This window comes from Harmonia axyridis, chromosome 7 (assembly GCF_914767665.1).
Source record: "Harmonia axyridis chromosome 7, icHarAxyr1.1, whole genome shotgun sequence".
NCBI classification, from domain to species: domain Eukaryota; kingdom Metazoa; phylum Arthropoda; class Insecta; order Coleoptera; family Coccinellidae; genus Harmonia; species Harmonia axyridis.
The window spans coordinates 8107587-8131963 of record NC_059507.1 but is presented as its reverse complement, the minus strand read 5'-3'; the positions used below and the strand labels follow the sequence as shown (position 1 = coordinate 8131963).

The 24377-nt window shown below is 32.9% G+C and overlaps 3 protein-coding genes across 4 annotated transcripts; 1 reads left to right on the top strand and 2 right to left on the bottom strand.

Annotated features, from left to right (window-relative positions):
• Positions 1-1350: 1350 nt before the first annotated feature.
• On the bottom strand, positions 1351-10321 carry LOC123684914 (probable protein S-acyltransferase 23). Its single transcript, XM_045624425.1, has 6 exons — positions 9415-10321; positions 6765-7039; positions 6134-6399; positions 5833-6075; positions 3852-4343; positions 1351-2425 (listed from the first exon to the last, which is right to left on the bottom strand). The coding sequence occupies exons 1-6, from the start codon at positions 9525-9527 to the stop codon at positions 2240-2242; spliced, it is 1575 nt and encodes a 524-aa protein (XP_045480381.1). The 5' UTR covers positions 9528-10321; the 3' UTR covers positions 1351-2239.
• Positions 10322-10515: 194 nt separating this feature from the next.
• On the bottom strand, positions 10516-20836 carry LOC123684915 (equilibrative nucleoside transporter 1-like). Of its 2 annotated transcripts, XM_045624427.1 has the most exons (9): positions 20433-20669; positions 20073-20303; positions 15683-15840; positions 15510-15604; positions 15393-15443; positions 14851-15300; positions 13308-13393; positions 13057-13253; positions 10516-12937 (listed from the first exon to the last, which is right to left on the bottom strand). In XM_045624427.1, the coding sequence occupies exons 2-9, from the start codon at positions 20295-20297 to the stop codon at positions 12826-12828; spliced, it is 1374 nt and encodes a 457-aa protein (XP_045480383.1). In that variant the 5' UTR covers positions 20298-20303; positions 20433-20669; the 3' UTR covers positions 10516-12825. The 2 variants fall into 2 exon arrangements, with proteins under 2 accessions (XP_045480383.1, XP_045480382.1); XM_045624426.1 differs by having other exon boundaries at positions 20073-20836.
• A 5-nt stretch (positions 20837-20841) lies between these two features.
• On the top strand, positions 20842-24242 carry LOC123684917 (kelch domain-containing protein 3). The gene is made up of 6 exons (XM_045624428.1): positions 20842-21719; positions 21790-22005; positions 22336-22531; positions 22582-22743; positions 23219-23312; positions 23388-24242. Exons 1-5 carry the CDS (start codon positions 21206-21208, stop codon positions 23286-23288), a joined length of 1158 nt encoding a protein of 385 aa, XP_045480384.1. The 5' UTR covers positions 20842-21205; the 3' UTR covers positions 23289-23312; positions 23388-24242.
• Positions 24243-24377: the final 135 nt, after the last annotated feature.

The following is a 24377-nucleotide window of genomic DNA, read 5'->3' as shown; positions in this document are numbered from 1 at the left end:
TGTAGGATCAACTTCAGAAACCGTCTTTGTATTACCTCCAATTGGTTGAGATGTGTTTTAAGCGCACCACCCCAAGCTGTAATACCGTAACGTATATGACTTTCTACGAGGGAGAAATAGATCAATCGCATAATTGGTAGGGAAAGTAGCGTATTCTTCATAGGTTACTCAATTTCCAAACTATATTTTGCTCATACTGTGAGAAATGTTATTCCACACGGCACTTTTTTTAGTAAAAGTACAGTGCGCAACATGTGGAGAAAGTCCATTTCTCATTCGTGTGTTTCTGGCAATCGCCTTTCAGGCGAGTTCCTTCATCGAAAAATTGTACCTTTTTATTGATTGATTTGATTACGTGAATCACGAAAATGCTTGCAGTTGGGCGATCAGTATATTAATTCAGAAATTATAGGTAAAAATCTGAAATTTAAAAGAAAAAAATTTATAATATTCTCGAGGCTGCAACTTCTCCTAGACGTAAGCTACGCCCTTGAAACTTCAGTATGTTTTAGATCGGAACTGGATGTTTGAAAAACGTTTTTATTTGAGGGGTCTGTGACGAATATTTCAGGATATATAACGATTTTTGTAGGCAAATTCAATTTTTTCCCAAATTTCGAGTTCAAATTTCCTCAAAACCGGGGGTTCTACGGAGAATCGGTGAGCGATGCCGAAATTGACGATTCCTGATTAGCCGAATTTCAATCTCACTTGTAAAATTTTTTGTCCAAAAATTTTCGTAAAATTTTCCATACCCTTAGAAAATTGAAAAAAAAATTAAAGTTCCTTCATGGGACTATTGTATCATTTAATTGATTGATTCGACTACGTAGATCATGAAAATGCTTGCAGTTGGGCGATCAGTACATAATTTCTGAAATTACAGGTAAAAATCTGAAATTTTCGAGAAAAAAAATTGATAATATTCCCGAGGCTGCAACTTCTTCTGGGCGCAAGCTTCGCCCTTGAAACCTCAGTATGTTTCAGATCGTAACTTGATATTCGAAAAACGTTTTTATTTGAGGGGTCTATGACGAATAATTCGTGAGATATAACGATTTTTGGAGGGAAATTCAATTTTTACTGTTTTTTTCCCAAATTTCGGGTTCAAATTCCATCAAAACTGTGGGGTGTATAGAAAAATCAGTGAGCGGTGCCAAAATTGGCACCACTTTCAGAACACAGTGTTCCCTGCCTTATACACCTTCCATCTCCATATCGGAGCATGATGACTTTGCCGTAGAACGGTTATTTTTGATTATTCCTTCATTTTTCATATGTCATATATCAGCCTGAAATAGATATGTAATATTTTCATTCCAGGATTACAATGAAAGAACGTTATTTAACAAGAAAAAATTTATTTGAAAGCATAAATTTTTCGCTCTATCGCTTCTATCCGTAAAAAATAGGTACGATTGGAATATCAATTACAAAAACAGATAATTAAATCTATCGATACAATGATTTTAAACAACAGGCATATGCAACAAATCGCCGTACTTTATAAAATGTAATAAGACACTTTTTGAGACTATACATCCCAATTTGTTATTAATTGAAATGTACATATTTTTGAGCTTCAGAAACAGGCATTGTGAGTAAGTTCAGCAATCATTTCTCCAGCTTAGGGGATCACTTAATTCAAATTTAGATTTTTAATAATGCTTGAAACATGAAATGAAACTCAAGTTTCATAAATTACAGAAAACGATTAGGAGTGTATTCAAGTAGGTGAGGGTTTTATTTTTCGAATTTAACAAGATTCAAGTACTGATCTTGTTTATTTTATATTGTACAGGGTGTTATTCGATATTCTCTACTAAGCTAAAATATTTTTGGGAGCTGAGTCAGAAAAATAATTGTTTTGAAAAAAAATTTGTTTGTATTTTTCTTCTGATATGATTAAGTATTCAATTCTGAAACGCTATCTTCGGGAGAGATATGTTCAATAAAAATATAGCTGGGATAAGCTAAAAAGCTCACGTATACAGATTTACCTAGAGGAACTAATTTAACACGACACAGGGTAAAAAAAAATATCCTGGATAAACTATACATCCTGCAGGAACTATTTTCTGCTAATGGCAGTTTATAAAAATATTTCACATACATTCTTGGCATGGAAAACTCCAACCGATCTACTGAACATGATGAATGCTGAATTTACCAGTATAAAAATATCCTCATTTGGAAAAGATCTTTATCCTTTTCTTGCCAGAATTTGTTTGCTCGTATATCAGATGTATTCATAATGATAGTCGTCTTCATATTCTTCAGGAGTGCAGAAAAAGAACTCGATGAGATTGAAAATGGGTCCTCTTGAAAACGGATTGAAGTATCTACCTCTTCTATCCCTCAAGTATGGGTACCGCTTGTAATTGAACATTTCGTTTGTGGTTAGGTTCATACATGCATGGAGGACCTAAAAAAGATGAAAAATGATTGTCAAACAATGTTACAGAAAATGCATATCCAATGTATATCCAAGACAAGAGGATAATAGGAAAAATATTGGTGATGATTTATTAAGCAAAACATCTGAACATGCAATAAAACAGCACATTTCGGGTGGGGGAGTTGAGGTTTCGAACCCGCTAAACCAACCAGTGGCTACGCCCTTGGTATTTCTCTTTAAATATGTAGAGGAAAATATAATAAAGAATCCAGTGTGAAATCTTTTAGGAACATCACTGCACAGATAATTCAAGAAAGGTTTTTTAAAGGTATAATTTTTAAAACAGCTCGTTTGGCAAGGAATTCGAAGCGCAAAAAGCTACAAGAAAAAAGAAGATCAAGTTTCAAATCTACCATATTTACAGAACCCACAGTAGGTTTAGGACAATCAAAGAACTCAACCGTGGGATTCAAAATCCTAATCTTATCTGAATATTTCAAGTTTTTAGGTTTTCCGTTCGCGAATTTATCAATTCACTGCTCAAAATTAAAAAAATACATACATTGTGACGAAATTATATAGCGCTTTGTTGAAAAAAAAAAAAGATGCGATGGCCGGGAATCGAACCCGGATCAACTGCTTGGAAGGCAACTATGCTGACCATTACACCACCATCGCCCGTTGATTTAATGAATTATAAGATTATACCAAAGAGTAATAACCATAGATAGAAGAAGTATACGCAATTTTTACATGTCCCCAACATGGTTAGATTACGTTATCGGATTGTGATATATTTTCAAAGCCACAATTTTACTATCATTATGAATGTATATATAATAAACTATATATATATATATATATATATATATATATAAATTATTGATTGATTGATATTATATTGAATGAAATATATTTATTTGAGTGATTCCCGATTAAATATGCTAATTCGAATGTTTGGAATCCGATATATTTTCTAATTGTCGAATTTATAATGAGCAGAATATTTATTATTTTCTGTATTTACCTGCGGAAATCCAAGGTTTGGCAACTTTTACTCTCCTAGTGTCATCGGTTGTTCCACGTCGTTTGGCGCGCTTGAAGTTTGTTTTCTGAATTTCTGATATATTTAGATATTTATTTAAACATATTTTGAGAAAATACGAAACGTCGATTCACTATGGGACATAAGATGTGCGTTCTTTGTGGAAAAACACGCGAATTGAGAAAAAATCGTATCACTGATATGTTTTCATTTCTGCGCACTTAATGTCAAATTTGATAGTTCATGTTGGGGACAAAATTTGCTTACTGAAAATGACATATATGCTCCCTCTATCTAAGTTTATTACTATGAGGATTCTGTAATAGTCGAATGAATTGGGACTACAGCAGTTGAGAGTTCGAAATCATATAAAGTCATATTTAAATTGAAGTATCAATTTGTTCTTACCGAAGTGCAGGTAAGTATCCATCCTAATCCAGAGAAAACGAAGGCCTCAACCAATCCTAGTATATACATCACGCTGAAACCTTCGATAGCTATACAGTATGTAGCAAAGTAGATTGTGAACGAACAATTTATTGCTACACTCATGACAAACAGGAAGAACCAGGTTCTGTTTCTCAATCCTACGCAATTATATATAAAAGGGCAGTGATGATCGAAGTAAGACACACATCTATTGCATATTCGACAATGTTTCGCTCTAAGTGGACGAAGGCATTTGCAGGTATGACAGAGACGATTTATCATTGTGTTTCTCTTCTTCCATTTGTCTTGGTAAGGTATTTGCTTGATAGCCCTGTGGTAAGATTCGGTGTTCATTGGAAGGTATCCAGGGTTCTTCCGATTTGCTACAATCCAACAAACCCACATGACTATATTCCAGTATATAAAACAATAGTGTGAAGCTCTAAGGATGTTCCATGTGATCGGTATGCACTGAAAGAGAACAAAAGTCAGATCATTTTCATTTATAGTCATAGATAAAGAGATTTCAACATAAAAGTGGGAAGCATTATGTTTGCATCAATCAATTTTATTCTATCAAAGTCGGGGATACTCTATCATCTGAGTACACTCTGAAATTAGGAGTACCACAGGGATCCGTCCTTGGACCTCTGTTGTTCCTTATTTTTATCAATGACCTTCCTGCAAGTTTGAGAGATGAATTTTTCAGTTTTTGTTCCCAAAACGAGTTACCATCATTCTCGAAGATGTGTTTAATTATTTTGTTTGCTGACGACACATCGTTTGCTGTTAGGGCTTCTTCATTCGAAGAGCTCCAAATATTGTACGAGTTTCTACTTGATTGTTTTGTAAAATGGTGCCGTACAAATAATAATAATAAAGACTGAATGTATATTCATTTTTCAATGGGTAAATATAGTAAGAAACTCGTTCTTCACCATCTAGATACTGTAACCACATCTAAAGATTGTGTAAAATTTCTTGGAATTTTTCTGGATGAAGGTTTAAGATGGTTCAGTCACATTGATTTGGTCTGCGGTAAATTGAAAAGTTCATTTTTCGCTATAAGTAGAGTAAGACACTTGTTTCCCATGTCATCGTTGATCAATATTTATTACAGCTTAGTATATAGCCATATATCTTACAACATCCTACTTTGGGGAAATTCTTCAAAGGTTAGTAGGGTCTTTATTATTCAAAAGCGAATTTTGCGTATGATATATGATATAACACCAAGGACGTCTTGTAGACCAGTTTTTTCACAAAATGGTATTCTCACGCTGTCTTGTATTTTCATTCTTAAAACCTTATTATACATATATAAAGGAAAAAGAGAATAGCATCACAAAATTATCAAGCTTTCATAATTACCATACAAGAATTAAGTGGGGGAGTGCTGTTTGTGCCAAAACACAGAACAACAAAATTTGAAATGTCGGCCACATATCAGGGCATAAAATTGTTCAATCATTTACCTTCCCATAATACGTCTCTGAATCTTAGAGCATTCAAGACCAGTATGAAAGCTTTATTGTTAAGAAATTGTTATTGTACTGTTGGTGAATTTTTAAACGATACATTTGATAATTATTTATGTTAACTTTTTTCTTTTTTTGTGACTTATCTCCCACATAATTGCATGTCTTATGAGATCAAAGGACGGTTATTATTATTATTATTATCATTGGTTGAAATTCATACTTCTTCATCCTCTCCTTCATGGTCACGTGATCACAGACTCAATATGTGTTCTGAAACAAATTTGGCGACCAAATCGTCGCTGACTTTTCTACCACGTTTAAAGTTAGAATACTAAGTTTTTAAGGTTGTGTTCTCTGAAACAATGTCTGGCACTCGTCTTTTGAAGCTTGGGACAAACGAGAACAAGAGTGGTGTGGTACTAGCGCCATACCTTGGACTTATTGTGTGATGTGAATAGAATTTAATTCTATCAACTTACCCTTATGACATACATAGGATACCCCCAAAGAAGCACGGAGCATAAAAAGAAACAAAGAGGTGCTTTAGAATGACCACCCTTTCCGAAAAGCAAACCCCACACTTCACTTATCGGTGGGAACCACGTCTTCCTCTTCTTTATTTCAGATTGCAACACTTGTACAATGTCGAAATGTCGATGACTTTGAGCCAACATCAGTGGTGTTTTGTCGTTTTTGTCTAAAGGTTCCAAGTCGATATTGCTCTGAAAATACACGATACATTGCAGCAGAAGTTCACATTGATTGAATTTAAGCAGTCACCTTCTCAGCTATAAGTTTTACGCAAGTTACATTTCCTGAGAGACAAGCTAAATGAAGAGGCGTTGATCCAAAATGATCGGAGTTTTGTAGAGCAGCCCCAGAATACATCAGAAGTCGAATGAGATCAGCGTGGCCTTTGTAAGCTGCCCAATGCATAGCTGTGTCACCATTTATGTCTACTAGGTGGTTCAAAGCTCCCATTCCTAATAAATAAGCAGCCGTGGCTGTTCTGCCGAACATACAGGCTGTCATCAGAGGCGTCAGACCTAGAAACAAGAGGAGAAAGCACTTCTTATTTCCTCTTTAATGGTAATAGTTATTTGTTTTACTAGGCACCGAAGTAGTAGATTCCAATACTATTCTCCTCTGAATAACTCACTATTTCTCATCAAAAAAATTAAAAACGCTTTATTCCCATAGTAAATTTGCTATAACTCCATCTTTCACAACACCTCTCCCTCATTGGTAGTCTGCCAAGCGATGCGAGTAGAAGCCACGTGAGGGCCAGTCAATGTTATTATATGGTTATGGCACAATAGTGCCATCTGTGTGCCTAGCCCGGGAGTAATTTTAAAAAGAATCAAATATCCATTGCTCATAAATAAAGCGTCCCTCCTAATAGCTAGCTTACCTTTGAAATCTGCTGCATTCACAGCAACTCCAGCCTGCAGCAAGACCTGGACAACAGCTGTGTGTCCTTTTCGGCAAGCCCAATGGATCGGTCGAGGCCCTTGAATACCGAGACATGGAAGATCGAAAGGAGCTCCTCTGTCCACGATTAGCCTCATTATTTCGACATTTCCGTCTAGTGCAGCCCAATGGGCTGGTGTGTAGCCCCATTCGTCTCTGAATCGTAGTACTTGAGTTCCAGATTTTTCAATTAGTTCCTCAATTTCGGAAATTTCCCTACAATCATATCGAATATTGTTAGGTGTACAACTTTGCTTCCGTCGTTTTGCTATAGCGGTAAGTGGTAGTCGGAATAATAAGGTCGTAGATGTCATACAATAAGCTAAGGTGTATGTAAACATAACGTCAACGAAATATTAGTCGATTTGTGTCTACATGATAAAGTTGTTCTCGATTAAATATGTCAGCTTTCGAACCAAATTCTCGTCATTTGCTGGAAGTTTCAATTTTCTGCTTTAATATGAAGAAATCTGCGGCTGAGGCTCATCGAATGCTCTCAAATACCTATGGTGAGGCCGCTATTAGTGGAAGAACATGCCGAAAGTGGTTTCAACGCTTCAAGAACGGAGATTTTGACGTCGAAGACCAGCATGGCGGTGGAAGTGAGAAGGTTTTCGAAGATGCAGAATTGGCGGCATTACTTGATCAAAACTCGTGTCAAACACAACAAGAATTGGCAGGATCATTGGAAAATACGCAACAAGTCATTTCAAAACGCCTGAAAGTCATGAGAATGATTCAGAAACAAGAAAATTGGATCCCGTACGAGTTGAAGCCGGCAGATGTTTAACGGCGTATGTTTGCTGCTTGTAAGGCAAAGACGGAAGGGATTTCTGCATCGCATTGTGACTGAAGAGGAAAAATGGGTTCATTACGATAATCCCAAGCGCAGAAAATCCTGGGGAATATCCCGGCCATGCTTCCATATCGACGGCAAAACCGAATATTCACGGTTCCAAGGTCATGCTCAGTATTTGGGGGGACCAGCTCGGCGTAGGGTATTATGAGTTGTTAAAACCGACTGAAACAATCACAGGCGATCTTTATCGAACGCAATTAATGCGTTTGAGCCGAACATTGAAAGACAAACGGCCGCAATATAACGAGAAACATGATAAATTGATTTTACAGCATGACAATGCTCGACTCCATGTTGCGAAAATGATCAAGACATACTTGGAAACGTTGAAATGGTCCTACCCCACCCGCCGTATTCTCCAGACGCTGCTCCCCCAGACTATCACTTGTTTCAATCAATGTCACACGCCCTAGCTGACCAGCACTTCCGGTCTAATAAAGAAGTAAAAAATTGGATTGATTTGTGGATCGCTTCAAAAGATGACCAGTTTTTCTACGCGGTATTCGCATGCTGCCCGAAAGATGGAAGAAAGTAGTGGCCAGCGATGGACAATACTTTGAATCATAAATGTCGTTGAGTAGTGTATCTAAATTAATATACAAGATGGAGCATTCAACACAGAACTCGAAAAAAAGATCAGATGTACATAATTACCAGACAAGACAAATGCATAATTACTATCTAGATAATATAAGAACTAATAGAGCCAAAAATTCACCGATCTACCAGGCTGCAATGGAATACAACAACTTACCAGAAGAAGTGAAGAAGAGAAAACTTTGAAATTGTTTAATAGATCACTTGAAAATTATAAAATGACACATTCATCATTGGGGTTTTTTTATTTTTGCTTTGTGCTAATTTTTACAAAACATCCATGTATTGAAGATTTGTAGAATTTAATGTATTAATAGTATATTCATTCTAACACAAGTTGCAGAATGCGCTCCTATTCCAACACGAATGCGAAATTCGAAAACGAGCGACGAAGGAGCGAATTTTCGAACGCAAGAGTGTTGGAATTGCCTTCTGCAACGAGTATTAGACGATATTTTCTCTATTTCATTCAAGTTATGTGGAATATTGAAGAAATTCAATGAAAAATTCAGATTATATCCTAGTGACTTTTGTATTGTATTTGGCAATTGGTGTGGTTGTTACAAAAATTGACAGATTACGGAATTTGAATATGAATCGTATGTTTCGAATTTTGAAATAATTTACAATTACGCATTAAATTCGTGAATTATGTCTGTCGAAATCAATTTAACACCACCAGAATTAAGAGAAATTGCGAATATAATGTTACAAATCAATTCACTATATCCATATTTTATTATATTTACAATTATTGACGTTTGTTGAAATTTGATAGGAGTCAGTAAAGACAACCACAAAACGAAAAATATAACTGAAAACGATGCTGTAATGAATTGATCACAGCACTGTTTTTAGAACTGTAATGAACTCATTACGATACTGAAATAGAGATATAAATAAATAAATCTGAAAGAGAACTGACTATTTAAAATAATTTATTTTTATCAACTTTTAGTATTTATCTCGACCTTCAGTTCAATCTCCGAATTATAGAATGAATTTCTTATATTTATTACTTTTATACAACCAACAATTTACAGCCACCAATCGCAAGTTTTCAGTGTATTTTCATTCTTTGCGCTACCAAAAGCTTATTGCCGAAAATTCCAACAAAAAGCAGGATAAAACTCACCCAGATTTAACAATATCGAAAATAGTCCTATGGGTCTGCTCGGTGATATCGGCCTCAAGTCCGTCCCTGTCGTGGGCCTCCGAAGCAGCAGGATGGTCGGTGTCGGCTACCATGTTACAAGAAGTCTGCGGCAAGGCCCAAACGTTGCGGGCCGCGCCGGGACTCGGGTACACCTTGCAAAGCGTTCTGACCACCTTCTGCACCTTCCAGAAATTTCTGAGGTGCACTGCTGAGTTCTGCAGTTTTTTTTTTTTTCAGAGGACCCTATCTGTTTGTTTTGGTCTATGCGGATGTTTGAACTCTAAATGCTGCGGTGACACTATGCGCATTGATCGAATTTCTTGAATAGACGCATGCGCATTGAGAAAATCAAATAAAATTATTGGTATTTAGCACGATATCAAATTGCCGCTCTTAACAATTTTTTCAATAGGGGTCGAGTACGGCGCCAAGAAATTGTTCTTGGCTTCCTCAACAAGGTGGAGTCTGAAATACAGAATGTCCCCTAATTGAAAGAACAAACGCAAATGACAGATTCCTCGCATCATTTTAAGAAAATCCTATAAACATGGGCCCGCAAATACTTTGTTTTCGAGAGTTGTTTTTTTCTTAGAGCACCTTAATTCCCTTCACAAGATATTTAACCTAAATTTGTCATTGATATTCTGATTTAGAGTTTTCATCATGTGATAAGCTTATTTTGAATGCAAATCTACAGGGTAATATTTTTTCTGGATGAGTGCCCGCTTCTTTGTTGTTTGTAGAATTTTTTTACGTGGACCACTGATAGTTTATAAGAACGTTAAAAGAATATTTGGTCCTGTACTACACATTTTGGTTTTTTGTAGTTTTGTCATATCTGTTACAGATTTCGACGAAAAAATTCAAACAATTCTACCGTAATTCCCAGGAAAATTCAAATTATTGTAAAGATCCAGTTAGTAAGCTGTTATGAATGAATTAATTATAAGTTTTGGTACTTATTTAATTCTTTTCAAAATATTTAAGTGAAATATTTGTTGCCTGAGTGTATTTTAAGTGCGTTTTTAAGAGGACCTTAATAATTATTTGTGGATCAACAAAATGAAATTTTTCAGTAAGGACGAGTTTCAATTCATTCATTTTATTCTTAAAATAGTACATTTTGTTTTGGAACAATTACATAGTTTATACATGACATAGACATTAGTAATCTAAAGCTATTGAATGGATAACAAAAAAATAACATTTGTATAAATATAATTGCTATATTTCATAAATTAAGTAGTATATAGTTTCACAACATCACAGTCAATTAACTTAATGATATAATTCATAGAACCATAGATAAAGATATTCTTGTTACACTAAAAATCAAAATTTTATAACAACAATGTATAACATTCTTAAAATTTTGAAATACGTATAACTTTTTTAAAAATAAAGAAATTGTACATGTATGTGATGTATATATAATCACAAAAGAATGAGGAGAATTAAAACTAAAATATAAATGAGAACCATCGCTGATAATAAAATTTCAGCAAATAACTGAATCTAGTTACTTAATTTTATAATTAGCTGTCAAAAGGGTTAACCCCGTATCACCTGAGGTTTTTTTGTGTCTATTCTGACATCTATTTTCATGTCTATTTCTGAGCTTATTTCTGATGGATGACTGGCAAAATGCACTATACTTTTTCCATATTTGTTTCAGAGCTAATAGAGGAGTATCAGCTAATGTCACTCATACTACTCTATTACAGACCTTCATATTTTGTACATAAATATTTGAGACATTGATATAAAATAGTGTTGGTCGGCCTGCATTTTGACAGTTTAGGGGGAAAAGTTCGGGTGAATGCTTGAATCAAGAGTCAAAAATAAGCCTAAAGGAGTGTGCACTTTAAGCACACACTGTCAGGCTCAGAAATTGGCTTATTGTGATACAGGGTTTAAACGTATTTAATTCAAAATATTCAGATAACAAAATGTTAAAATACATTTCTGGAAATTGTTAAATTCTTTATCTAATGTTCATAAAAATAACTGAACAAAATTCTGCTCTAATGCTTTTGTTTTGAATAAATATGAAGGAACATCCTTAAAGTAAGCTGCGTAACATTTTCCATATATGAAATCTCCAAAATACAACTAATTAATATTTCCAATGAAAACAAGATGGGAAAATGAATGTAGTTGGAAAAAATAAATGAACTGGTATAATTTCACAGCAGTAGTAAATGATGGAAAGTATTAAGATCTAAATTTCCAATGAGCAAACGTATCTTAATGACGATTCTTGATAAAATATACCCAGTATAAAAATGAACACAGACTGTCAATTCTAGAACAAGATCACTAACCTCACTTTTAAGGAATGTTCTGAAAAATTAACTAAATGAACTTATTCTAATGACATTTATCTAACATCTTTTCTAATATGATATACATATTATGCTCAACTTGATATATTAAGCACCACTAAGTATTTTAAGCTATAACTTCACGAACTTAAATGATTTAAATCAATTTAATATATAGTATATATACCCAACTGAATCACATTGAACGTCACTGGAATCAATAGTCTATATTCCAAAACATTTTTCAGATTTCAATTTGAAGGAAAATTTCTCAAATAACTAAGAAATTATGTAAATTTTAAAGGAAAATCAAGATATTTTGCAAAATATACTGTAACTTAACAGTTATGTTCTGTTACTGTTGAAACCTTCTGTTTCTCAATTATTAATGAAGTAATAGGTAAAATTGTTAATTAACCATGAATACTGACCACAGATCAAAGACTATAGCATAAAATAATATAATTGATGTGCTTGTGAAACGAATTTATCTGTTCCCCTTACAACCAGCAGCCCTTACAGCCAAATCTTAAAATTCTCAAACGTATTTGTCTGGAATGATCAAATCAATAAAACTCTGTGTGAGTTCCAATGAAATGATATAATATTTGTTACAATTCGTTAATTTGATTACTTTATGCCATATCTTTCCCTTGTTGTTGAAGGAAATGAACCATGAAACCTAACATGAATTATCTCATGGGTCCAATAGCTTCAAATCTCAACCGTCAACTTTTAGAATTCTAGGATATGTACGACTCCTATATAAATACCAAATCAAGAAATTTCAACAGGAATTCGTTTGTAACAATAATATACATAATCGAATTTTCTACAAACCCGAATTTCATTGCTTCATACACCTTATCTGTCACTTGTTGTCTTCAAATAGACTGTTCTATATATTACAGTAATAAATTCCTGAAAAATGTTTTGTTTGCTTCTTAAAATGCTATAACATATTGAGATACCAAATTATACATAAATTCCTGCCTACCTTGCTATCAGCAATTGGTACTGGGTGGACAAATATCTACAGAAATGCTATTTTGTATCATTCTTAGTCTTAGAGAAGTTTAACAATTAAGTATCCTGACAATGAACCAAATGCCATACCGAAGCCAATAAAAACTGATATTATGCAAAGAGCAACTTCAGTTTCATGCTGTTCCACCAGCCTATAACACAAAAAACATTGTTTATACATTTTATCAATACTAAATCAAAGTCTGGAATAAAAATAAGGTGAAAAGTGAAGAATAAAGGGTTCTTATTATTTTTGCTAGAGTATACTTACTGTGGGGCCTTTATAACAGCTGCGTTTACTAAGTATCCATTGGTCAATGCAAACAGCGCCAATATAATTATAAATTCATAGTCCCTCGAAAAAACCACGTCCAGATGATGTCTTGGTTGGGCATTACACAGGAGAAGTAAGGGTACAAATATCAATCTCGAAAAACTCAATACTACCAAAACGATCAAATTTTTGGGCTGAAAACAAACATAAGTAGAGCAAAATCGAATTTTTATGAGCTACATTATTACTTTAGTGAACCTTCCTGCTGATAATCTACCGATATAGTCTGAAACGTTGAACAGTAAGTAGTTGATGACAGGAACAAAGAAGATATCTGCGAACAAATACGTAAACTTCAATAAAAAAAAATCACAAAAAGTTATGTGTTTGATTGTCTCAGTCTTTACTTGTCGGAAATTCATCTTGATGATTAAAAAGTAAAATAACTTATTTCCGCTTTATATATTTATTTTCACAACAATTGTTTCGTCATGATAACATGACTTCGTCAGGTGAGCATGGTAACTACCAGTTACCATGCTCACCTGACGAAGTCATGTTATCATGACGAAACAATTGTTGTGAAAATAAATATATAAAGCGGAAATAAGTTATTTTACTTTTTAATCAACAAAAAGTTATGTGAAATTGAAAATTCACAACCATACAAGGAACATAAGAGATTATCCTACTTAACGAATTGAAGTGAACATATTATCAAAAGTACTACAAAAATGGTATCGAAAAGTTGGAATGTCGCTATAATCGCTGTATCGCCCTCTAAGGCAACTATGTTGAATAATAAAATCGAATTTTGCCAAAAAAATATGTTTTACTATGGTAGACCGAGGACTTTTCAATGGACTAGTTTAGTGATGATGATAATACTATATTTGCCACGATAGAATTAAAATATAGAGCAAAACTGATAAATCAGTGAAAAAATTTTGAAAATCCATCAATAAATGACTGAGAAATAGATTATTTAAATTTACGTATTTTAGCGTGGAAATTCTTTGGTCTGTGACGTCACGGCTCTTACCTGTGATCGCTACACCATAAATTACGTTTAAATACTTAGCCGCGCCAAGGCTCTCGCGCCGTTTGTAGTTTTACAGTGTAGTTTTAACTCGAGTTTTGTTTTTATGTCACCATAATGGAAGAAGGCTTCGTGAAAGGACAAAGTGACAATTTGCCTAAAATAGATATATTCGCAATGATGGAGTTTTTTTCTTCAAATCCATCTTATGTCAGTGCAGAAATAAAAGGAGTTAAACTTTTCAAGTAAGTATCTACTTTTGAGTTTGCTTTATCATGGTTCAACTTATAACGATGATTTATTTAAAAAACGTTTCATAAACAGTTTGTAGTTGAGTACTGGTTGTTGAAGTCTATCAATGGCAAAACATATTTATGTGAGGAGTAAAAAGTAAAAATAGAAAAAAGTAATTTATATGTATGTATATAGTAAGTTATTTCAGCCATCGTGTAACGAACAAAACACGACACGAACGGCACAAGTGATTGTACACCAATGAATTCGTAAGCACTCTGCGAATACCAGTCGTCTAGTGTGTGACGTCACGACACTTACACTTACTATGAAATTATTCTTCCAAGCGCAACTTCAAAGTCCCATAACTTTTTCATTTCTAGAGATATTTCAATGATTCTTCCACATTTTTGTTTCATTTTACTTAAATTTTCAGAATTAATCCTTAACAAAAAAATTAAAACTAGTCCATTGGCCTGTTACAATGTTTTGAAGGATTTATCTCAAATCTTACTAACCACTCCATTTACTATGACCCTTTCCTTCAGACTCGACCAGCACAGTAACACCAGGTGAGACACAAGTGGTGGTGAAGAGGACCATGAAACAAGTTACTCCAATAGTCCAGATTTTTCTGAAAATCAAACTGTAATCGACGTCCTTGATGAACTGGGAACTGGAGGAATCAGAGTAATCTTCCAGAGACTTTACTCTAATGTTGTACTTGAAAAATATGGTGTTGACCATCAGGATGTAACTGATAATTCCCAGGAATATGGTGGCAGATCCTATGATGAAATAAACAAAAGCTGCATGTGTAGATGAGGCGCCGATAGCAAGTGAAATGATTTCAGCTATGGCTGCGAATATTCCACCAAGGGACTGACCACTGTTGACGGCTGTTATGTAGATGGCAGAGAAATTTCCAACTATTCCGAATATGCTTCCGCTCAATATTGCACTACATCCTACAATGTAATATTGTCAAAACAAGATCCAATATTGCGAAATGAAGTCATATTTTGATCAAATTTAAGATCTCTGAAAAATTTCCTCTCACCGTTAAGGACAATCATGGTAACCATTGTCAAAACGAAAAATTCTTCTTGCCCTGCAACAAAAATAATTGCATTATTAGGAAATAGGAGATATTAATTAATCTTAACAATATACTCACATTTGTCAGTATTCATAGTAACAAAAAACACAGTCATAATAAATAAAAATAACATTATTATCATCACAGTCAGGACTCTGGCACTGAGAGAAACCCTACAAATAAAAGAAAAATCAATGTTTAATATTCTCCCTAGAATAGAATGTTTGATGAAATATCTATATTTTACATACCTTTTGATTAAATAAATATTAAGGATCAAAAAGAGTAAGGTAGGTACAGATGCTGCTACATTGAGAAAAGAAGTAAACTCAACCTGCAAGTTAGTCTGCTTTTCGTTCATAAACGAAGAAACATTAGTGTTCACATCTCTGAACTTATACATCCAATACTGAAAACAAAATTACAGTTTCAATGAAATATTGCTTATTGTACAAAAAATATTTATTGTATGTTATTGTTTTCCAATAAGAGCTTTCAGTTTAATTTAAAAAGAAACGAGTATATTTTAAAAGAAATCAATAGATGTTTGTTTCATTGTGAAGAGGAAGGTGTGCCATTAACGATGGCAAAAGATATCAGCCAAAGGGCCGCTACGCCTACGGTTGCAGGACCATATCGTCGGCTAAGAGTGTAAATCTGCTAAGTCCATTTTGATGAATTTCACAGGAGACCAAAAAAACCGTACAGTACAGTGTTATAATAATAATAATAAGAGAGTTTATTCATGAAAATACATTCAATAAACTCTATTGAATGTATTTTCATGAATAAACTCTCTTATTATTATTATTATAACACTGTACTGTACGGTTTTTTTGGTCTCCTGTGAAATTCATCAAAATGGACTTAGCAGATTTACACTCTTAGCCGACGATATCCTTTTCATGAAATTTTCCATGTCTATTTTGCACATTTGCGGCTCTATGTCCTCGATTAATTCACGAATTTCATCTTCAAGATCGATTTACCAGTTTTAGAATTTATTGAAAGGTGTATCGTTCCATTTTTAGTAATGGCGTAGTTTTTATTTATCTACTGTCAAAAGATGGAATCTTCAAAAGTGACAGATGTCTAGATAGCGGGTTATTCAAAATGAAATCACTTATTGGAAAACCCTATATAAAGTAGATCATAATTTCTCTAGTTTTTCGTAAATCGCCCTATAGCTCTGAAACCAATACCCAATTGCATATTTATTGAGCCAAAATTAGAAGTTACATAGCCATTCTCAACTCTCATTTAAAACAAAAACAAATCAGATCTATACTAACAATATAATAACATGCAATATGTAACTCATATATTTCGAAATTAACGATTTGTTTTACATTATTGCGTAAAATTCATCCAGCTGCAATCTGATCCCTATCAAAAAAAATCTAGGATGCGTTGAACTTTGGCCAACTCGTGACAAGGAAGATATTGCTAAGTCGAATTGTTGTTCACATGCTGCTTTATCTTGAGTTTTAGTCATCTTATTTTTATTTCTGAAGATAGTAGCACCACATTTCCGGAATATACAAAAAACTCGAATATAACTTGATAGAAATTTATCCCATTGACAATAAGATGTCAATGATGTTAATTTATTCTTCAAAATCAAAACGCAATATTGGATTTAATTTTATGTCGATCGTCGATGGTAGCTGAAGTAGAAAACCGTAAACGACAACATTTTTTCATTGAACATTTGAGACGTTAGAAGTGAAAAAATCTACTAGTGGATGTGGCTTACAATCAGCCCTCTACAGTGCCTGGTTATACCACATATTGCCATTGTATGAAGAACCTATCTTTATACAACACATATTCGAAGTTCTTATGGAACCAGTTGTAGGTTTGTTCTTATAGTAACTTTCCAATGACTACTCAGCTTTTCTTTCACAAATCTTTAGTGTCCTCTGATAGTCGTATTCTCGGATAATTTTTGCAAGTTGCAGTATTAGAAAACTCTGTACATGCATATTGTGATAATAAAAATGAAAATAAGGTTGTAACCCAAAAATGTTATCTTTGTATTAGTGTTGGCCGATACTTAGAAATTTATGAATTTTTTTGATCGTAAACTATTGATAAGGATGTGAACGCCTTCAGCATTAAGTTCAATTACTAACCGACAATCCTGTTCAAAGTTTTCAAATGCTACAAATCCATTACAACAATAAGAAAAATAAAATGAAGAATTTGTTTAAAAAAATGGTCATATTTCTATATATTCATTATTTTTCGATTAACTGCACCATAAGAGAGCTCGATAAGGACTTAAACAAATTGATATTTATTAATTGAATCATTTGATGGAAACTATATCAACAAATATCAGGACATGTGATTTTCAAGTTCAGTTGTGGGATCGGAAAGGTTAGGCAGATGATATAAAAACCATATACATAATTAATAAGCTTTTGAGCGCTTGTTTTGATTCATCGTTCAAACGATATTACCGATAAATTTCATTGGAAGTTTTTGTTGGCTTTGTTGTTATGTAACTTGAAAGAAATTTATTGTTATGGACATAATACGTTACTTTCTACCGAAATACAAAATTTCAACTCGTCACAGCTGCAGTTTTGAAATTATCAGCAAAATAAAATTGCAAATGTTTATCCCTTAGTAACTTTTTGGTGGATTTTGCTCAGTGGCATTCGAGATCCGAAACTACCATAAAAATTCCGAGTTTTTTCGTACGAGAGTTATCGTATTTACGCCCGGACGGACGGACATATTTGAATTTTACCCCGAGTTGTTTATCAATAAGTCAAATCAAATTTTTCAAGTTGAGACCTCGGTTGAGACCAATCTTGGCTTTAAACTCGAGAAATACTGACATTGCGAAGGACTTAAAGCGAGCGCTTAGAAATATTCAAAATTTCGAAACCGCACAAAAAAATTTTGCGATAGGAAATATTCTATTCATTACCCTAATAACAAACAATTCATTTTGTTCTGCAGCGAAAATCACTTTGGGATAATAATACGCGGTATTGCTCTGAAGATGAACCAACAAGTCATTCGATAGAATAATGTAGCTGATATTTCTTTATTTTGGGAATAGTCCATGAATGAATGATTGGAGATGATATTCAATCAGATTTGAATGGAATATTCCAAAATGAGAAAAGACATGTAAATATTTCCACGTGAATGGAAGATTTTTTAAATGATTACGCAATTTGAAATACACATGTGACTGATAAATAAAGATACTTCGATGTTTTCGACCAAAGAACAATTTCAGTTCATTTTTCCCATAATAGACATTTGTTTTGAAATGGAATACAAAAAAATTAACTCTTCTGTCGTCCATAACTTTTCTTGTGAACTGTATAGCTATTTGCATATTATTTATCACAAATATTGGTAGGTATGTATATACCTCATTGATCATCCTATGTCCAGGAAATTATCAATCGGTTTTAAAGGCTGAAAAGTTATGTCTAGGAAACAATCATAAAACTTGACAAAAAGTGTTTCTATTAATTTATTCAAATTTCGAAAATTTTCGCAAAATAATTTTGTGGATCGATATTTCTTGTAGGATTTTTTAAACCAATTGCAATATATTGGAAAAAAGTGTAGAAGTGTACAAATTTACAGCGTTTTCATTTAATCGATTGGTGTAATAAAAAATCTTTTGTGAGCGTTTAACATTCCCTTGTTGCAATAATGAATGGATTTTCCAAATTAAATTCATAACTAATTTGTACTTGATCATGGCTGAATAATTGATCATTTCAGGATATCAGAAATGTACGCTATTTCGCAAGAATACGTAGAATGATTACTTAGTGCCTAACAAGTAATAATGATCAGATGACGTCATTTTTTGAATTTAAAAAAATTGAAGTGATCGATTACTATAATCCCATTTCTGATGTGACGGAATTAAAATTGATAATATTCGACTCATCGGCTATCGAAATAGGAATTTGTGAAAAGAAAATAATCGCCATGAAATATAAACATGAATATCTCGAAATAACAACAAATTTTGTTATTTCATTTAAAACATACCCTATCACATTTTCTTCAAAGTAGTTAACAATACCGGAGCAAACGATAATAAATAAATAATAAATGATAACCCAGTTTCTGAATATATTTTTTGTTTATTTTGGAGTTTTAATATTTATTTTTTATCATAACAACGCTTTTTGGCAATTTTTGAATCAAAGAACTGTATATAGGTAATTATATGAAATGTGTGTTATTATGATGTCATTGTTGTCGGTTAGTATATCTATACTACCGGGAATTTCGAATTCAGTAGGTGTTCACTCTTTGTTTTTTTCTTGATTTATCCAAATCCGAAAATAGAACCGGCCTATCGTCTTTAGATTTTGAATTATGATCGAAATTTGTAAAACTCATTTCAATAATGATGAATAGCTCTCTTGTTTAACTCGTATTTACTGCATTTGAGCTTTTGTAGTTACAAGAGTAAAATTGAAAAAAATTGTAAAAAATCATAGTTATTCAGGGTTCAATCATCCTAACTGTAAAATCCTATGCATGGATTTCATACTATTGGACTCTTGCAGGTAAGAAGTTTATGGTAATCTTTTTAAAACAATTTCAGGCAGTAAATGAGAAATAGAAAACTGAATTTATAATACTCACATCATTTGCAGTGACAAAAAACGACCAAGGTGTAATAACAACAATTCCTAACAAATAAAAGCTGAAGTAGGTTAAATAATATTTGTCTCTAGTTTGTCCAGGAATTATCCTTGATGTATCTCTTGTGCTGGCGTGAAGAATAATTTCCGAGTTATCATCTTTGTCCAAATCCGAATCCATATCTTGCCCTGCTTGAAGTAGGGGTTGTTTTCCTGAATGAGCCATTTCAATCTGATAAATCAAAACTTTTTGCATTTGCACTGTTGGTCCCAATAATTATTTTATTCTTATATTAGATACACATATTCAATTTTTGGAACATTTTCAATGATATGTGATGTAACTTGATTGAATCATTACTTTAAAAAGTTATGGTAGAATTCAGCATTTTCTTCTTGCAAGGCTTCAACTGGGCACCTCTAAGGCAGTTGATGAATAAAGAAATTTGCGGAAACTGAGACGAGAACTTATCTATATTACTCCCTATACTGTCTACTTTGGTTGAATTCGAGTCGTCTATTCGAGAACTGTTCATAAAACGAATACTCAAAATTGATTGATCAACTTGGCAAGAATGAAAGTGAAGTGACAGCACTTTGTTTAGAGATTTGTATTTGTTATTATTGAAATCCATGGTTGCCATTTACGTGTGGTACTGTTTGAACTATAAATACAAAATTTCTGTGAAATCAAGATCGAATTTTTAATTATAAATTATTCTTCCTTAAATCACACGATACTGTTCACTCAGAAAAACTTATTTCTTTGATCTCATGAATCTTATCTTCAGTGTAATTATTGTTTTCTGTCGAAAATATATTGGTAGTTCAATACGAATTTTTACCCCAAAATTTCATGTTCTGTCACATTGACTTATGTCTATTAAAACTTAAATAATAAAAATATTAAAGATATTTTGACTATCAAATCACGAAATTAGTTCACATAATCGAGAAATATTTTACAGTAGCAGGACTCTTCGTCTCTTCCAGTTTTAGTAGTATAAGAGGTCATTGAAGGTTACTTGATTTAAATGTCTGTATGGAATTTCTAGTTTGAGAACATTACTATTCGAAAATTAAGAATATTTAAAGGTGGTTTAGAATGTTCAGAAGATTACGCCAATTTTTAGTATGAGGTGGATCACTCATTTAGAAGGGGGGCCAAAAAGAGTTAATCATGCTGCTGTATCTGTGGGACATAAAGTTTATTCCTTTGGAGGATACTGCACTGGAGAAAATTCCCGGGAGTACACTTCTATGGATGTTCATGTTCTAAATACAACAACATTCAGATGGACTAAACACCCTGTTAGTGATCTTCCGTACTTCGAAAATGACGATATCCTTCCGTATAAACGATATGGTCACACAGCAGTAGTTTATGGTGATAAGATTTATATATGGGGTGGACGCAATGATAGGGCATCATGTGCTGTTTTGTTCTGTTTTGATACAATCTGGCATTGTTGGACAGCCCCTAATGTAACAGGAAATATCCCTTTGGCTAGAGATGGACATACAGCATGTGTATGGAACAACTGCATGTACATTTTTGGGGGCTATGAAGAAGCATCCGATGCTTTTGCTCGAACAGTCTTCTATTTAGATTTGACAAGAATGCATTGGAGATATGTGTGTACTACTGGTGAGTTAAAAAAGAACATGAATTATTATAAATTATGGTGAAATTTATCATGAATGACTACATGTTTTAGGAATGGAACCTTCTGTCCGAGACTTTCACACAACTGTTTGTATAAAGAACAGGATCTATCTCTTCGGAGGGAGAGGTACTTCTTATATGAATTCTTTTACAAACATCATTGAAACATATTCCAATGTTCTTTGGTATTTTGATTTAACAACCTTCACCTGGCATAAACCTGATGTCACTGGTGATATTCCTTGTGGAAGAAGAAGTCACTCAGCATGTAAGAAATATATTTTATTATAAAGACTCATAGAATTTATTGCAATAATTGTTTATTCTGATAATACATTCCTATTAAAAAAATCTTTAGTTGGAACACATATGTGTATGAGAACTATGTATTTACCACTACAATTTATATTTTTATTTAGTTTTGAATTTTAACTCATCCTCAGATAGAAAAGTTAACAATTGACTTCTGGGCAAAAGGTCAAAAATGCAGATTATGTAACCTCAGAAATAAATTATAGTGAGCAACAACTATACATGAGCAACTATCAATTAGTAAAGGCTGAAATATCCTTCTATATAGCTTTTTGATTTTTTTCAGTTGTTTACGATGATAAAATGTATATATTTGGTGGATACAATGCAATAGAAGGTAAACATTTCAATGATTTATATGAATTCGATCCGAGTATATTACGATGGAGGAAAATCGAAGCTCCTGGAGAGGAACCTTGTGAAAGACGCAGACAAGCTTGTGTTCTTGTAGGAAATAGGGTATTTCTCTTTGGTGGAACAAGGTGAGAATTGATGTTTTTCTGAGTTTAGAAAATCAATCTACCGTTTTTAGTCCTTTGCCGAACTTCTGTGAAAACGGTCAAGACATAGAAGATAGACTTATTGACCATAGTGATATGTTAATACTGGATTTTGCTCCAAGTTTAAGAACCTTGTGTATGGTCGCTATTAGAAAATATGGACTCAATGATGCAGTTTTACCCCAAAATTTGAAGTGAGTATACTTTGATGTATAGCAGGAAAATAATTTCTTTGAGAAGTAATACTAGACCTATTTGTAATGGTTTTTTATATTATCAGCTGATCTACTAATATAATAAGAGAACAATTTAAGAAAGTAGTTACTTTTGGAATTTCCTGCTCAGTAACTTTAAATGTAACAATGCTCCCTTTAACTGATATCTTTTAATAGACATTTGAACCTCTTTAAATTTCCGATAGGTCAAACTATTAGTTTATATTTGACAGCCTTTGAAAACAGAAAAGCTTGTGAATATATAACAAAAAAAGCTCTTATTACAAAAATATTATTTCTCAAGTCATAAAATGCTTTGAGAATAGATTGATTAATTGAAAATTGATTAAAAAATATATAAGTAATTTTAAAATGGTTTCAAAATGGCCATAAAGTTAAATCATATGTAATTCATTTTTCATTTCTGATAGATAATTATCTTAATTATTTTCAGAATGGACCTAAAAAATATGTTCTCTCCAAATAAAATAAGTCTAATCAGGCCTAGCAATTCAGCTGGATAATTGCTCAATACAGGTGTTCTTCAAGTATGTTGATACACTTATGCATATTCAAACTAATTTTATTTCTTTTTTCAATTTACGGGTAATTAACATTTTCAGGAATAACGGAAGTTGTCATATAAATAAAACTACTATCTGAGTTGTGAGAAACCCCATTCAATTGACCTTTGAAAAAGTTTGATAGTACTTGTAACTACCTTCAATTTTTCTGTCATGATATACTGAAGCTTTTGAAATAAATTTTCAAAAAATCAAGTATTCTTATCAAAAAGTTAATTTGAGTTTGAAAATTCGTATATAACATGACTGTAAGGAATAAATATTTTAAGAAATTCAGGATGTACTTATTCACCTTTTGCTACATGAATACAAGTAAACTGACAACAATCCATTTATCAATTTATGTACAAAAACTAAACAATTGAAAAAAATATTTTTGTTTTTAGTTATATGTATGTTATAAAGTTATATCTATATTATATATGATTATATATTTAGTATATTCCAGTGAAGCTTATGTTGAAATCATTGAATTGAAGAAGTGAGCTACAGTTTCCAAAATGCATAATAAGACCCTCTTGCTCATAGAGCGAAATGTGAGTTTATATGTCCTGAATTTCTTATATGTAAAGTCCATTGTGCGAATAATAGACTATTTCTCCCGAAGAAATAATTCATTTGAATTGGTAGTCAAAATCCAATAGGTCTCTCAAATACGATGTGAATAACTCGGTGCCTACATTCTCAGTTTGTTTTAATAGGAATGTTTAAATAGATATTTTCTTGTAATACATAATTTATTTTATTTAGTAACTGTCATTGCAGTATTTATTTATTCTCAATGAAATTGTAGAATGGAGTCATTCATATTGTAATAGCTCTACGATGATATGTCCATTTATATTACATTTGTACATTAATATATTTTAATAAAATCACTTGTGAAGAGTTAAATCATATTTTATTTCATCGATATATTATCTGGATTTCAGTTCAGAATTTTTTCATCTCTATTTCAAACGGCATTCGACAGTTTCTTTTTCAATTTCAAAATATCATTCCTTCCGTAGATATACATGAATCATATTA